Consider the following 15418-nt stretch of genomic DNA (forward strand, 5'->3'; position numbering starts at 1 on the left):
TTATTTTATTTTTTTAAACATATTTCCACATTAGTCATGTTGCAAAGAAGAATTAAAACCAAAGGGAAAAACCACAAGAAAGAAGAAACAAAAAAAAAGAGAGAGAAAATAGTATGCTTCAATAGTGAATGAAAAATGGTATGCTTCAATCTTTTTAGATCTCATTTTGCCCTTTTTTCTCCTCAAGTTTTATTGATGTGTTTTATTTCCACATTGCTCCCACTCCTTGAGAGATCTCTTAGAACAAAGTAAAACAATTAAGCAAAAGCTAACAAAATAGTGACCTTACCTGAAAGTACTTGCAATATCCAAATCTGTATAACCCCTAATCTTTCTCTTTTTAATTAACAGAAGTCTGCTTTCTTTCCCTCTTATCCTCTTCCTCACTGAGAAAAGAAAAACAAATTCCTTGCAATAAATATTCATAGTCAAACAAAACAGATTTTCTTGCTGAATATATGGGTTTTTTTCTTCAAAATTCAGTACAGTGATCATACATGATTCCAAAAGGTTGATGATGAAGCATAATATCCACATCCTGACATAGAGTTGATGGATTTAGGGTGCAGAATAAGACAGTGTGTGTGTGTTTTAATCATAGTTGTTAGTCTTTTCAAAGTTGTTTGTCTTTATAATAATGTTACTGTATATAAATTGTTATCTTGGTTTTGTTGATTTCATTCTTCATCAGTTTATAAAAATCTTCATAGTTATTCATTCTCATGGTATTGATATAGTATAAATTGTTTTTCTGGTTCTGCTTATTTCACTCTGAGTTAGTCATGTAAAATTTTCTATATCTCTTTGAAATCATCATTCTTCATTTCTTACCACATAATGCTATTCTATCACGTTTGTATGCCACAACTTATTCAGTCGTTTTTAAATTTATAGGCATCCCTTTAGTTTCTGGATTGTATTTTTTGTTTTGTTTTTTACCATGACAAAAAGAACTGTTATGAATATTTTTGTATACATAGGACCTTTTCCTGTTTCTTTGATCACCTTTGGGTACAGGCCTGACAATGGTATAGATGAGTCAAAGGGCATGTACTCTTTAGTAACTTTTTGTGTATAATTTCAAATTGCTTTCCAGAATGGCTGTAGCCAGTCATTTAGTTCATACCCAATCAAAGGTCTACTGACTGTGTGTCTGTTTTCTTACATCATTTACAATATTTACCATTTTACTTTTTTTGCTACTGTCTTTGTCAGTCCAATGATAGGTTTGATGTGGAATTTAGAATTATTTTAATTTGTATTTCTCTAATTAAGGCAGTTTGGAGCATTTTTTAAAATGACTATCAGTACCCTGGATTTCTTCTTTTGAGAGCTACCTGTTTATATCCTTAGATCATTTATCAGTTGAGGAATGGCTCTTACTATAAATTTGAATCTGTTCGTTATATACCTTGGAAATGAGACCCTTATCAGAGAAACTTCTTGCAGATTTTTCTGTCAGTTGTTTCCCTTTTAATCTTAGCTTTGTTATATTTGTGCAAAAACTTTTAAATTTTATTTAATCAAAATTGCCCATTTTATCTTCTGTGATCCTCTCTGTTGTTTATTATAAACTTTTTTCCACTGACCTTATAGATAATTTTTTCCATGTTTTTCTAACTTCTTCAAGATATGACCTTTCATTTCTTGGTCACATACCCATTTAGGAACTTATCTTGGTATAGGTGTGAAATGTTGGCCTAAATCTAATTTCTTCTGTACTATTGTCCAATTTTCCCAGCAGTTTTGGCCATATGATGAGACTTTATCCTAGCATCCAGAGTCTTTGTGTTTATCAAAAATCAGGGTACTAGAAACATTTGCTTCTGTATATTGTATAGCTGATTGATTTCTTTTTTTTTTAAACTAGTACTAAATTGTTTTGAAAATTATTGCTTTGTAGTATAGTTTGAGATTTGGCACTGCTAAGCCCTCTTCATTCCCTTTTCATTATTTCCAAAGAAATCTTTTAGTAGTTTTGTTATCATGGCATTCAATAAGTAAATTAATTTAGGTAGAATTGACCTTTTTATTAGATTGACCCATCTTACTTATGAGCAATTAATATTTGACCAGTTATTTGGGCGTGTTTTTATTTTTTTAAACAATGGTTTATAAATGTATTTATATAGTTTTTGGGTGTATCTTAGTAGGTAGACTCCCTAGTATTTTATATATTCTGAAGTAATTTTAAGTGGGATTTCTCTGTCTATATTTTCCTGCTGGGGTTTATTGATATTATTTAGAAAATAAAGATAGATTTTTGTGAATTTATTTTATATCCTTAAAATTTATTGAAGTTATTGTTTCAGTTAATTTTTGTAAACTTGCTCTTTGAGGTTCTTTAAATGCACCATTATATGATCTGTAGGAAGTGATAATTGTTTCTTTTTTTACATATTCTTCTGTTTCTTTTCCTTGTCTTATTGTTGTAGCTAGCACATTAGCCAAATAGAAGTGGTGACAATGGGCATTTTTGCTTTACGCCTGATTTTATTGAAAGGGATTGAGAGGGGTGTGTGTGTGTGTGTGTGTTGAAGTTTATTTAAACAACAAGATGTTTAACTTGAAAGAAAACTATCTAGGATTAATTTTTTTGTAGTAATATATTTCTACTAAAAGGCAGATTTCCCTGCATGTAACAGCTACATATAAAAACATTATAAAATTATCCTTGGTTTTACAGGAATAAAAGAAAAACATCAAAATTATCCAGTCAAACAAGATATACAAGGATTTCTTGTGGGTTTTGTAGGGTTGTGTGTGTGTGTGTTTTTTGTTGTTGTTAAAGAGTGAGAGCAGAATAACTTACTGAGATATAAAGATGAAAGTAGAATGAGCATGCCAAGGAGAAAAGGGATATTTTCACAGAACTAGTTTGTTTTTTCCCTTCCCTATTTCCATTTGATGTTGATCAAAACATATCATTGGGCAAAATGCGTTATACCTGTGCACATAAACCAGTTACTTTTATGTAAAATTAAAGGATGGTGGAAGGGAATTAAAAAAGAGAGAAAATTATCCTGCAGTAGTCAGGATGTGGATGAACCAAATCTCAATTTTTAATTGTGAATGTATTGTTTTCCTTGGGAGGACAGTTTTGGAGTAGGGTTCTCTTTTCAGTAAACACCTCCTTTCTATAGCTGGAATACATCAATTATACTTCATCCTTCATTTCCAGCTGTGCAGGTGGGTCTGATTCATTAATCGGCTTTGCATCAAATCAGAATCTGATCTCCCTCACTGACAAACCCTATCATTCACAATAGGCTTTCAACTGCATCACAGAATCATCTTGCCCTGCCACCTTCAAATTAATGGGGTCATTGTTTTCAGTCTTGACTTCTTCCTTTGGCTTCTTGTTGGTCATGGTGAGTCCCACAGTCTCCTCAGCCACTAGTTCACAAAAGAGACATCAAGATGGTCCACCCCAAGGAAAGGGGAACAGCAGCATCAGAAGGAGAAGGACGTTATTTAGATTTTTAATGGTGGGATAGAGCTGAGCTCCACTGTTTCCATATACTCTCATCTTTTGATTATCCAGCCCTCTGGTTTCAATCTGGGTAGTTTTCATTTATGACTTCTTAAAGTATGGTATCCAAATTTTTTGTTTGTTTTCAGGGATTCCAATAATTCCTAAATTATCTCTCCTTGACCTGTTTTCCAGGTCAGTGGTTTTTAATATCAGATATCTTACATTTTCTACTATTTTTTCAATCCTTTTATTTTGTTCTAATATTTCATATTGTCTGGAGTCATTGATTTATGTTTGGCTATTCTAGTTTTCAGAAAGTCCATTACCTGTAAGGTTTACCACTTTTGATTTTAATCTATTTTCCTTTCTGTTTTTTCCTCATATTCATTTATATCATTTTCTGTCTTGCTTCATTTTTGCCCCCTCAATATTAATGTAATGCTGGTGGAAAGTCTTTTTTTTCCTCCTTTGAGTCTCTTTTTACAGTTGTTAGTTGTTAATAGAGTTACTTGCTGCTTCTTGGGGGTCTCTATCCAGATTTATACTTACTGTTACAATGATAAGCGGTTTCTTTGATTTATTCATCTCTCCAGTTTTAATTCCTAATTTGGGACTTTGTACTACCACCAGTCATTCTTCCCCTCCATCCTGGGATTTTGGGTGAGGTGGTCATTTCTACTTGGTTGTGACTTGAGGGCAAGACCAAGAGACTAAATTCATAGTTTTAGACTTTCTGGGCCTGCTCTTATGTCTCAGGACAGAGTATTTTAGACTTTAGAACTCTGGGACCTATGGTATCCTTGTCTGGGTGCTATCGCACCGTGCTGGTTTCTGTCTGTTGCCACTCCCTTGCACTGGCTAGGTCCCTATCCTTAGGGTTTCTAATTACCCCTTGGCTTTCTAGGGAGAGTCTCTCCTCTTGCTTCTTCTGGACATAGAACCTCACAGGCTCTATGTGTCTTTGGCCAGTCTTTGGTTGCACTCAGATGCACTGATGTTGGCTTTGGCTGAGTTACCATAGGCTTCTAACTGGTCTCTTGTGCAGTTCTGGGGTAGAAGATTTAATTTACGGTAGTTTCTCATTGGATTTCTTGATCATTATTCTTTCAGATACAGACTTCATGGTTTTGCTGGAATAGATGTGTGAAAACTAGCGTGTGTCCCATTTATTTGTTTGTTTGTTTATTTATTTATTTTGGGCGAGGCAGTTTGGGTTAAGTGACTTGCCCAGACTCACACTGCTAGTAACTGTTATATATCTGAGGCCGGATTTGAACTCAGGTCCTCCTGACACCAGGGCCGGTGCTCCATCCATTGTGACACCTCGCTGCCTTCAATGTGTCCTATTCGTGCAGTCATTTTGACCAAAAGTGTTACCCTATGTGTGTTTATCAAGTTAGATTACATAGATCATAAATACAGAAATTGACACATCCAGAAGTTCACAGAATACACAGTCTTCAAGCCTGTAGTCAAGTCCATGGCCACCAAAGCTTGTATATAAATGTGCAAAGTTTAGGCAAAGAGCTTATCTGTTGTTTGATCCTCCTTTTTTCCTCCCAGTATAGCTACCCTGCTTTTTTGTATTTCTTTTTTGTATTTTCAACAGATCAGATGTTTATAAATCCAGAAAGCAGATGAGGTATCTGATTTTCTCAACAGATATTTGTTGAATGGTATTGACACTAAGATTTTTTTTTTAGCGAGGCAGTTGGGGTTAAGTGACTTGCCCAGAGTCACACAGCTAGAAAGTATTATGTGTCTGAGGCCAGATTTGACACTAAGTTTTTAACTCTCTAAAATCATATGGACTCTATTTAGGTAATAACAACATTTCTTAAATACCCTGAAAATTCCCCTTTTTAGCTATATTGGTAGGAAAATGAGAATCAAAGAAGACGTAGGACCTTCACCCAGATTTTTACATTTCTTGGTAGGCATTTGATACCATAGATTTTATTATTGACTTCATTCTTGAATTTTGTGTTCTGTGATCTTTGGCATGCATGGGTCAGCTGCTATTCTTCTTTCTTCAGTGTGGTTATAATCTTTAGAATACAGCTTGGTGGATGTACCTGGGCAGTTTATCTCCACCTCATTTTTTAAGTTTAAAAGCTTTTTGATTAAATTTTCCAGACACCAGAAGAATACTTTTTGTCAGCTGTACTCTTACTCTCACTAGTACTCTGTCATTCCTGTATTTTAAGTTGTGGTACGGAAATCGAAATCCCATTCTCAGTCAACCCTTCACTCCATCCTTTCACATCCCTCTGCTTAATGTAATAGTCCATGCTCTCTATCCTCCCTATCAATTGTTGCATAGAACTAACCATACATTCTGAGGTCTGTTACATGATGGGAAGAGAATGAGTGCCAGACAGTGTACTAAACATTTTATAAATATTATCTCATTTGTTTACACCATTTCCTAACCCTGAAATTTCCCCCATTTCAACCTTTTGAAATCTCAGCCATCCTTCAAAACTTAGATCAAATGCTTCCTCCCATATGAAGCGTTCCCTGATCTCTTTCCTTACCCTCAAGTTTCCAGTTAAAATGATCTTTCCTTGGACTTCACATAGCACTTGATATTTCTCTTATGCACCATCATGATCAATTTTGTTTTGTATTACAGTTTTCATGTATGTGTTGTAGCTCTCATTATACTATAAGACCCATCAGAACAAGGTCTCTTATTATCTCTTTATCTTCCTTAGTGCCTAGCATAGTGCTCTGCACATAGCATGTGTTTGTGAAATGTTTGCACATTGAATCTGTATGACTTTGAGAGAGTTTAGTAGTTAGTGTTCAGTCAAGTATTTATTTAGTAAATCAAATGTCTCATCTGTTTCTTGGTTATAGACGTATCTGACTTGAAAATTTACAACACTTCTGTATTTCCTGGCTTTTTTTTTTAATACTTCTGCTTTGATTGCCAGAGAACAGTACTATTTAGGGAATATGGGGTTTTTGTTTGTTTGTTTGTTTTTTGTGTCTTGCCCTAAAAGTCTAGGCCCTTCTCAGTTGAGAACCTATGCATAAAAAGCAAGGGAGTAGAAGATTTCTGTGTAAAAGTAAAAGTAATCTCTACTCTGTTGCTCTACCCCAGTGCAAAGAGAGGATGAGGCCAGTGAAAAAGGCTTTGAAGCAGCTGGATAAACCAGACAAGGGACTCACTGTGCAGGAACAGCTAGAGCACACCCGAAACTGCCTCCTGAAGATTGGAGACCGAATATCAGAGTGCCTTAAAGCCTACTCTGATCAGGAGCACATCAAACTGTGGAGGAGGTAACTGAATTTTGTATTTAATTTGGCTGTTTTGACTTGGCCAAAGTGATTTTTTTAATAGGAAAAATGTGAAATGGCAATATATTTTCCCAACTATTCACAGGAAATGTCATTGAAAGCATAGCTATCTTCTGAACCTAATTTATGGGAGCCAGTCCTTTGAGTGGAAGGGAAACTGTTTTTCTGAGTGGAACCAATGGTATCAATGATATTGACTTCAGTTGTTTTTTTCTAGAAACAAAGACTCAGATTCATAGAAAGGAGTCTTCAGGGCTGAAAGAGACCTTAGACTAGTTCATTCTGGTCCAATTCATATACACCAATATCCTGATCTAGGATGGGAATTGATATTAGTTCTCTGCTATCAAGTTATATTGTCTATTATTACTAGATATATTTTTTAAAATGATAATTCAGAAGGATAGCTTCAGGTGAAATGATCATCCCAGAGGTGTAAGATTGTAAGATTCATGAAAACAAGGACTATATCTTGTTTATTTTTGTATCTCTCCTTATCCTAAGAATTATACTTTGCACAGAAAGAATGCAGAACAACCAAAATAAATGTTTGTTGAGTTATAGATTTTGGTGTGTTGAGAGATATTTGGTAATAGTTTGGGAACATTTTATCAGGCTTTTCAATGGTGATAAAATTAAGTTGCTTTTCATATTTATGTTTAATAAATTATTTTATAAAGATTTCTTTATAAATTCCATGTTTAAATAGGACTATCTTGTATAATATATCCACTTATTTTTTTAATTAGTTTTGGGAGGGAGATGTAGATAGTGTTTTAGATGTATCTTGATGTCTAGCAAATATCATTCCTGACACCCACTTAAGAATAGATTTACTTCCCTTCTCCTAAAGCCATTATCATATGGTCTCTATGAATTAAACTGTCATGTTTTTAGAAATCTGATTTACTCCTAGTTTAAAAGAGACTGAAAATCCAGGTAGTTGCTTAGATAGATGCTAGAAGGTTTCCTAATAAATGTTCAAAAAACTTCATGGATAAATTAGTTAATTATTATTTATTAAGTACCAATAGTGTATTAGAGAGTTGGGATGTTGTAGTCGAGAGGGTCAGTCTTGAAATCAGAAAAGAGTTGGATTAAAAATTACCTCTGATGCTTATTAATTGTTCGACCATGGGCAAATCACTTAACCTCTCTAAGATTGTTTTCCCATATGTAAAATGAAAATGATAAAATTCTTGCCTAACAGGATTGCTATGAGGATCTTATGAGAGAATGTATGTACAGCACATTAGAAATGTTACAGCCCTGTGTTAACATCAACCTTTGTCATCACTATTGTTATTAGAAGTCCAGCATAGAAATATGGGGAATTCTGAAGAAGAAGAAGAAATAGACAATACAGTCCCTATCCTCAAGAAGCTTTATCTTTATCCTCAGTGTTGCTGAGGATAAAGAGTTGTGTTTATAAAACAGCTAGAGAACAATAAAGGAGAGTACATAGTTAAGTGTTAAATGGTGTGGCATAGACTGTAAGTGAAGTGGGTATTCAAAGAAGAGAGAAATCACTGGGAATCTGAATAATCAGGAAAGGCTGCATGAGAGTAGGTAGGATTTCATTTGGACTTTGAAGGATGAGTTGAATTTCTTTTAGGATACAGCAGAGCAAAGGGATTTTTCTAGATGTGGGTGAAGAACAAAGTTGAATAGGTAGGCTAGAGCCATACTATGGCGCAGATGAATTTAATTTGGTAAACATTTATCAAGTGCCTATTACCCAGGACATTGCAAGGTGCTGGAATTAAGACAAAAACAAAATAGTCCCTGCCCTCAGGGCATTTATATTCTATTGTGGGATACAACTTGTACAAAGAAAACTTTATTCAAAGTAGTTTCAATAGGGAGAGAGCATTAATAGCTGGAGTTGGAGGTTAGGAAAGTCTTCCTAGAGGAGATAACACTTGAGTTGTGCTTTGAAAGAAGGTAATGAAGCATTCTTCATATTGATGAGGAGAGAATGCATTCCAGTGAACAGGAAACCATTTGTACAAAGAGATAGAGGTAGAAGATGGAATGGAGAATGTGCAAAGTGGAAGTAATGAGAAATAAGACTGAAGAGGTAGTTGGGAGCCAATTTGTGGAAGGCTTTAAGTGCTAGACTGAGGATTTCATTTTTGTCCTAGATGCAATAGGAAGCCATAGAAAAAATTTGAATATGAGAGAAAAGTAATCAGATTTATAGTTTAAGAATATCAGTTTGGCATCTGGGTGGAGAATGGTTTGGAAGGAGTAGAGATAAGAAACTAGGAGGAGACCAATTAGATGGCTAATGGAACAGTCCAAATGAGAAACAGAACTGTGTGAGTCAAGAGGACACAGATGTGAGAAATGTTGTGGTATTACAATCAACAACTGATGGAAATGGGAATTGAGTGAGAGGGAAGAATGGCTTTCAGATCTAGTGAATGGAAGTTCTGCAGAAAAGGGGAAGTTTGGAGGAGGGTGGATTTGAAGAGAAATACTATGAATTGTGGACTTATTGAACTCAAGACACCTGTGGAACATCCAAAGGTCTTGAAAGCCAGGTAGAAGAGATTGATGTAATTAGAAGTGGCAAGGGAAGATGACTATCAAGGAGGTGTCTTCCTCCAGGCCACCTTTCATACTTCTGCCAGACTGTTCTTTCTCAAAAATACTTTCATCATGTAATGCCTACTATTGCAATAATCCACACATGAATTCATAGCAGGTTCTGGACTATAATGATAGCAGTAGGCACTGAGACTCATTTTTCAAAAGAAGAGAGTATAAAACTGGTGGATACAGGAGGTAGAAGAAAGGAATAATCAGAAATGGCTGCTTTCTAGCAGGGTTAATTGGGATAGTAGTGCTATCTTTAACAGGTACAGGGTTGTAGGGGAGGTAGGAAGTATAGGAAAGGTATTTTAGACCTTAATTCTACAGAGAAAAAGAACTTGACTTTAGGGACTCTTGTCCCTAAATGATCTGAAAGCTTTCTTTCTATTTTAAACCCTCAAAGCACTTGGCAGACATTCTGCCATATCTATTTCTGGGGTCAGGTAGGGTTAAACACCCCCCCCCCTTTTCAGATAGGGAAATTGAAACGGAGAATATTATGATTTGCTCAAGGTTGCTGAGTAATTGATAGGAATAGACACCAAGTCTCTTGACCTTCCAGTCCAGCTCTGTCAGTGATGCTGTGTAAAGTTCAAATCACTTATACAAAATCCTGAAAAAATATTTCTATAACTGTGTGTACCAGTAGATCACATAACTCACAAACTCACTAGTATGCTCTCTGTATGGCAGGGGTGGTGGAGGTGGGGGTGGGAGGAAGAGAAACGGCTGATGCTTATTTTTATAATTCTGTTACTGTTTTTTTTTAGGAACCTGTGGATTTTTGTATCCAAGTTCACAGAATTTGATGCTCGGAAACTACACAAATTATACAAAATGGCTCATAAGAAAAGATCTCAGGAGGAGGAGGTAAGATCCTTATTTAATCCTAGTCTTAGGAAACCCAAAAAAAAAAAGCCTTTTGCAAGATTCCTTGATTTATTTTTCCCTGGAAAGATTGTATTGTGTTTTGCAATAATATATTGCCCTTTTCTTTCACCCTGCATAGGGGATCTGCAAAATAAATATTATTAGCTGTGGTAGAGGACACAGATCTAATTGTTGTTCATTTCAGTCCTGTCCTACTCTTTGTGGCCCCATTTAGGGTTTTCTTGGCAAAGATACTAGAATAGTTTGCCATTTCCTTCTCCAGCTGATTTTACAGATGAGGAAACTGATACAAACAGGATTAAGTGACTTGCCCAGGGTTACATAGCTAGTAAGTGTCTGAGACCAGCTTTGAACTCAGGTCTTCCTGATTCAAGGCCCAGTGCTTTATCCACTGTGCCACCTAACTGCCCCACTGGTCTAATGCAGGGGTGGAGAACCTATGGCCTCAAGGCCACATGTGGCCCTCTAGGTCCTCAAGTGCTGTCCTTTGACTAAATCCAGACTTCACAGAACAAATCCCTTTAGTAAAAGGATTTGCTCTGTAAAACTTGGACTCAGTCAAAAGGCTGCATCCACGGACTTAGAAGGCTACCCCACCCCTGGTCTAATGCATAGTGTCATCAAAAACAACAGTCTTAAACCTCTGAGAAGTGATTGTGCCTCTTTAGTCATTATCCTGAAATAATCAAGCAGTCTTCTTACTTACATGTGGTGTGTATGTGCACAGTGCCTAGTACAAAATATGCTTAACTAATTCTTGTTGACTTCACTTTTATAATAAACAAGAATTTTGAGATATTCATTTTGGTCACAAATGACTCTTACCTGATGGTCAGAGTCTAAGAAGGATAAAACCTAAATATGTGGCTAAGAGAATATTTCCTATTATTCTCTGGGCCGTACTCAGTTCCCTTCTGCTTGTGCATAGGGTACCTCTTACTCCATTATTTAGGAGACAATATAGGTGTGGGTATGAAGAAGATTCCTCTGTTTTTCCTTTGTGGCAATGAAGAGAATTAAAATTGAATTGAAATAATTGCTTCAGCAAAAGGTATGTTCCTTGGAGAAACATGCTTATTTGTGGGTGATCTGCTGGATAAAGCTCAAGTGGGTAAAACCATTTAGTCAAGTCTTCTCAGAGGAAGCACTAGCTATTTTTTCAGCACTAAGGCATTATAATCTGTGGAGCACTGAAAAACAATATAACATGTATTACATTTTGTAGTACAAATAAATATTATAGGAATTTTAAGAAAAGGAAAACTCATAGTAAACTAGAGTTGTCAAGGAAAGCTGCTTGGAAGGAGTAGGACTTTGGGTTATGTTATATTGTTATCAGATTTAGAGCTAGAAGAGATCTTAAAGATCAGCCACTTAGAGTACAGTCACAAACAAAGATGAAAGAAGTTAAAGGAGTTTCCCACAGTCACAAGAAAGCAAGTGGCAGAGCTGGGATTCAAACCCAGGTCTTCTGACTACAAATCCATTGCTCTTTCCAAAAAATAGTCATTCAAAACCAACTGCAATATTAATATACTTTGAAAAAAGGGGGATTTAGTAATATAGGCATCAAAAGTTGGTGAAATAGACAATACAGAAAGTAGTGAACTCATTACAGTAGATACTCATGAATTTTAAATTTACTTTGATATCTCTGAGAGGTAGGTCAGTTAGTTCCTGCTTGGTACACAGAGGGTCTCTTTTATTCTGCTTAGCTTAATAGGGTAAAAGTCCTTAGGATTTTAAACGGCTCTTAATAGTTTTCCTCTAACTTCCATAAGTTATCTGACCATTCTAAATGTAGGAATTCATGAATTTTTCCATCTGGCATTATAGCAGGAGGTATTCTTGCAGGAATGGATCAGAATTATGACGGCGTATTTATTACTATTAGAGTGGCAGGTCCGACTTAAAATGAGGTATATGGGGTTTACACATTTCTTGCTACACTAAAATGTGTAAATTCCTTATATCATACTTATATGTATGATATGATGTATGATATGTATGATATGTATGATAATGAGTGGCAAAATTCAATCAGACCAGTATAATTAAGTCAGTGATCTCTCTTAATTCTTGAAGGTTTCTATTTTGTACCTTTTCAGGAGCAAAAGAAGAAAGATGACATGTCTGGCAGTAAAAAACCATTTCGTCCAGAACCTTCAGGCTCGAGCCGGGATTCTTTGATGTCTCAGTCTCATACACCTCACAACCTTCACCCTCAGAAGCTTCATTTGCCTCCTTCCCATGGACCACAGATGCATGGGCACCAGCGAGATAACTATGGTCACCCCAACAAGAGACATTTCAGCAATGCAGGTAGGTCCTTCAATATAGTTTTAGAACAGATGCCAAATTAAGAATTATTTCCATTCTTTAATGTTGGCAACTGAATCTTTGCTATACATTCTTCTTGAGTGTTTTAAAAGTCAGAAAACTACTCCCTTATAAAGTTTTCACAGTAATTTGTTCCATAATAATTCTAGACATTGCAGAATTTTTCCTGATATTCAGTTGGTGTCAAGTTATTCATTAAATTTAGTTTTTGGAACAACTGCAGGAATTTATCTGCTTACTAAGTGGATAAATTACTAATTTACTGAGGAAATGGGAATAGTCCGTTTCTTTTTTGTAAACTTTGTAGTCATCACCCTCTTTCTTCTAGTACCCTTTTTTTTCCTAATCGGTAACTCGCTTTCATCTCCTCTACATGGTGAGCTCAAGAAAAAAAGCCAACATGGCTTGATTTATTCTGATGCTTAATGATGCTACTGCTACTACTACTACTACTACTACTACTACTACTACTACTACTACTACTACTGCTGCTTTTTGTAGTACTTTAAAGTTTGGAAAACACTTTAACAGATATCTCATTTTATCCTTACAACAACCCTGGGAGATGGGTGCTATTACTAACCCCATTACAATTGAAGAAATGGACACAGACAGAAGTTAAAGTGCGTTATCCGGGTCACACAGCTAGTGTCTAAGGCCATATTTGAACTCAGGTTTCATTACATTACCTAGTAGCTGCTAAATAATTTGCATTAAGAATTTCTAACATGCCATAGATACTCAGATATTGATATTATTCCATGCTCATTGCCTTCTTTTCCAGATGGTTTGGAATTGTCTTCAGCAGTTGCTTTCTGTGTGTGTATGTGTGTTTTCTTAAATTGTCTAGTCAGGAAAATAGCTTTTCATTTTTAGGCCCATTGACTGTTTCTTGCCCAAATCAGTGAATCAGAGTTAGTCTCCTTGGTTAACTGTTAGCATTTGTGCTAATTTAGATTCTCTCATATTTTTCTATTATATAGATTTTTTTGAAGTCATCATCTGTTGGTTCTATGAGAAAAACATTACCCAGCAAAATGAAAAGTCTAATTTCCTTTTGTTTGTGGTTTTAGTTTCTATCTATACATCCTTCTATTCAGGGCTCAGTTGATCCCTGGACTTCAGTTCGCATCAACAGACATTTATTGCCTATGAGTTGCATGGTACTATGCTAGGTATAGAGGGCTGTAAAATACAAAAACCAAATAGTACCTACCACCGAGATGCTTCTTGGGGGAATAGATATATTTAGATAAGTCAACAGAAAGTCTATAAAAAATGTAATTTAAAATAAGATTCAGAACTAATAACTGAGGAGATTGGGAAAAGTCTCATGTAGTATGAGTTAAACCTATGCTTTGAAGGAAGCTAGGTGATACGGATTTGAGGAGAAAGTATATTACAGATGTAAAGTTGGAGTTGGGAGGGATTTGTGCAAAAGTAGAAGGTAATATGTCATATTCAGGGAAGAAGTAGTAGTCCAATTTGACTAGAACAGAGACTGCCTAAAGGGAGTAAAGATGGAAAGGTGAGTGGGAGCCAGATTATGGAAGGCATTGTTTTTGTTTTTTCACAAAAAGAATTGCATATGAAATCATGAATCTTTCATACTGCTTGCTTTTAAATGTATGTGTACACACATATGTATACATATATACGAATTTCCTTCTATTCTGTTCATTTGAACATTGTTCCTTCTCCCCTATTGCTGCTTCCTTTTCTATTCCATCTCCCTTTACCCCATTGCCCCCAGTTAAAAACTGAGTAGGGTAAATCTCTTGTAACAAATAATCATTGGGCAAAACAAATTCACATAATGACCATATCCAAAAACATACATCTCTTGCCACATGTTAAATCATTTCATTACCTCTTTGTCAGGAGATGGGTAACATGCTTCAACATAGGTCCCCTGGATAGATACATGGTTGGTCATTGCATTTATCAGAGTTCTTAAATCTTTCAAAATTGTCAATGTGCTTGGATCAAAGTTCTTTTTTTTTTCTTTTTAATTTCCCTTTACAGGAAATTTATTTTGCTTATAGCTATTAACTTCTCAGTATTATCTACTCTCTTAACCCTTTACATCATATTCCAAGTAGTTTCCCTGTTGAGTTTGATTTGTTTCTGCATCAAAGAGTAGGGGTGGGGGCTGGGTGTGTGTGTGTGTGTGTGTGTGTGTGTGTGTGTGTGTGTGTGTGTGTGTGTGTAAGAAACCTTCCTTTGTTTCAGATAAAAGTGATGCTCCTCTGATGCCTCCTCTCCTCTCTTCCCCAACCCCCATCACTGTTTCCATGTTAGTATTCTCTTCTTCTCACGCACTCTAGTCAGTTATGAGTATTAGCCAGCTCCACTGCTTTCAGACATATTATTACTCTAGTGTGTTCCTTTTTCATTAAAACCCTCAGAACAGAACTAATCCACCCCCAGTCTTCTATTTTTCTTTTTTGACGTATGGGATCTTTAAATGCCAAGGTGGGAATTTTGTAATTTATTCAGAGGCATTAGGGAACCATTGAAGATTTCTGAGTATGGCTAGTGACATGGTCGGATCTGTGTTTTAGGAATATTAATTCTGCAGCTGTGTTGTAAATGGATTGGAGTGAGGATCATTTGGAGGTAAGAGGACAAATTAGGAAGCTTATTGTAATAGTCCAGGGTTTGAGGACCTGAACAAGGTTTTTGGCTGTGTAAGTCAGTTGAGAAGTATTTGTCTACTATATGCCAGGCACTGTGCTAAATAGTGGAGATGTAGAGAACAAAAGACAGCCCCTGCCCTCAAGGAGCTTACAATTTAAAGGAGGAGAC

The 15418-nt window shown here is 35.8% G+C and overlaps 1 protein-coding gene across 11 annotated transcripts in view; it reads left to right on the plus strand.

The window, feature by feature from the left end:
- Positions 1–15418, plus strand: part of CHD2 (chromodomain helicase DNA binding protein 2) — a 155388-nt gene that overhangs the window by 131681 nt on the left and 8289 nt on the right. For 8 of the 11 annotated variants that reach the window (XM_078151152.1, XM_078151151.1, XM_078151153.1 and 5 more), the window contains 3 exons: positions 6585–6763; positions 10150–10249; positions 12379–12592. In XM_078151152.1, coding sequence (XP_078007278.1) covers positions 6585–6763; positions 10150–10249; positions 12379–12592 — 493 coding nt within the window. Of the gene's footprint in view, positions 1–6584; positions 6764–10149; positions 10251–12378; positions 12593–15174; positions 15230–15418 lie in introns of those variants that run through there. The other 3 variants (XM_078151157.1, XR_013485307.1, XM_078151158.1) reach the window with 3 other exon arrangements.

The sequence above is a fragment of the Phascolarctos cinereus genome, unplaced genomic scaffold, assembly GCF_003287225.1.
Source record: "Phascolarctos cinereus isolate Bilbo 61053 unplaced genomic scaffold, phaCin_HiC Scaffold_3;HRSCAF=262, whole genome shotgun sequence".
NCBI classification, from domain to species: Eukaryota; Metazoa; Chordata; class Mammalia; order Diprotodontia; family Phascolarctidae; genus Phascolarctos; species Phascolarctos cinereus.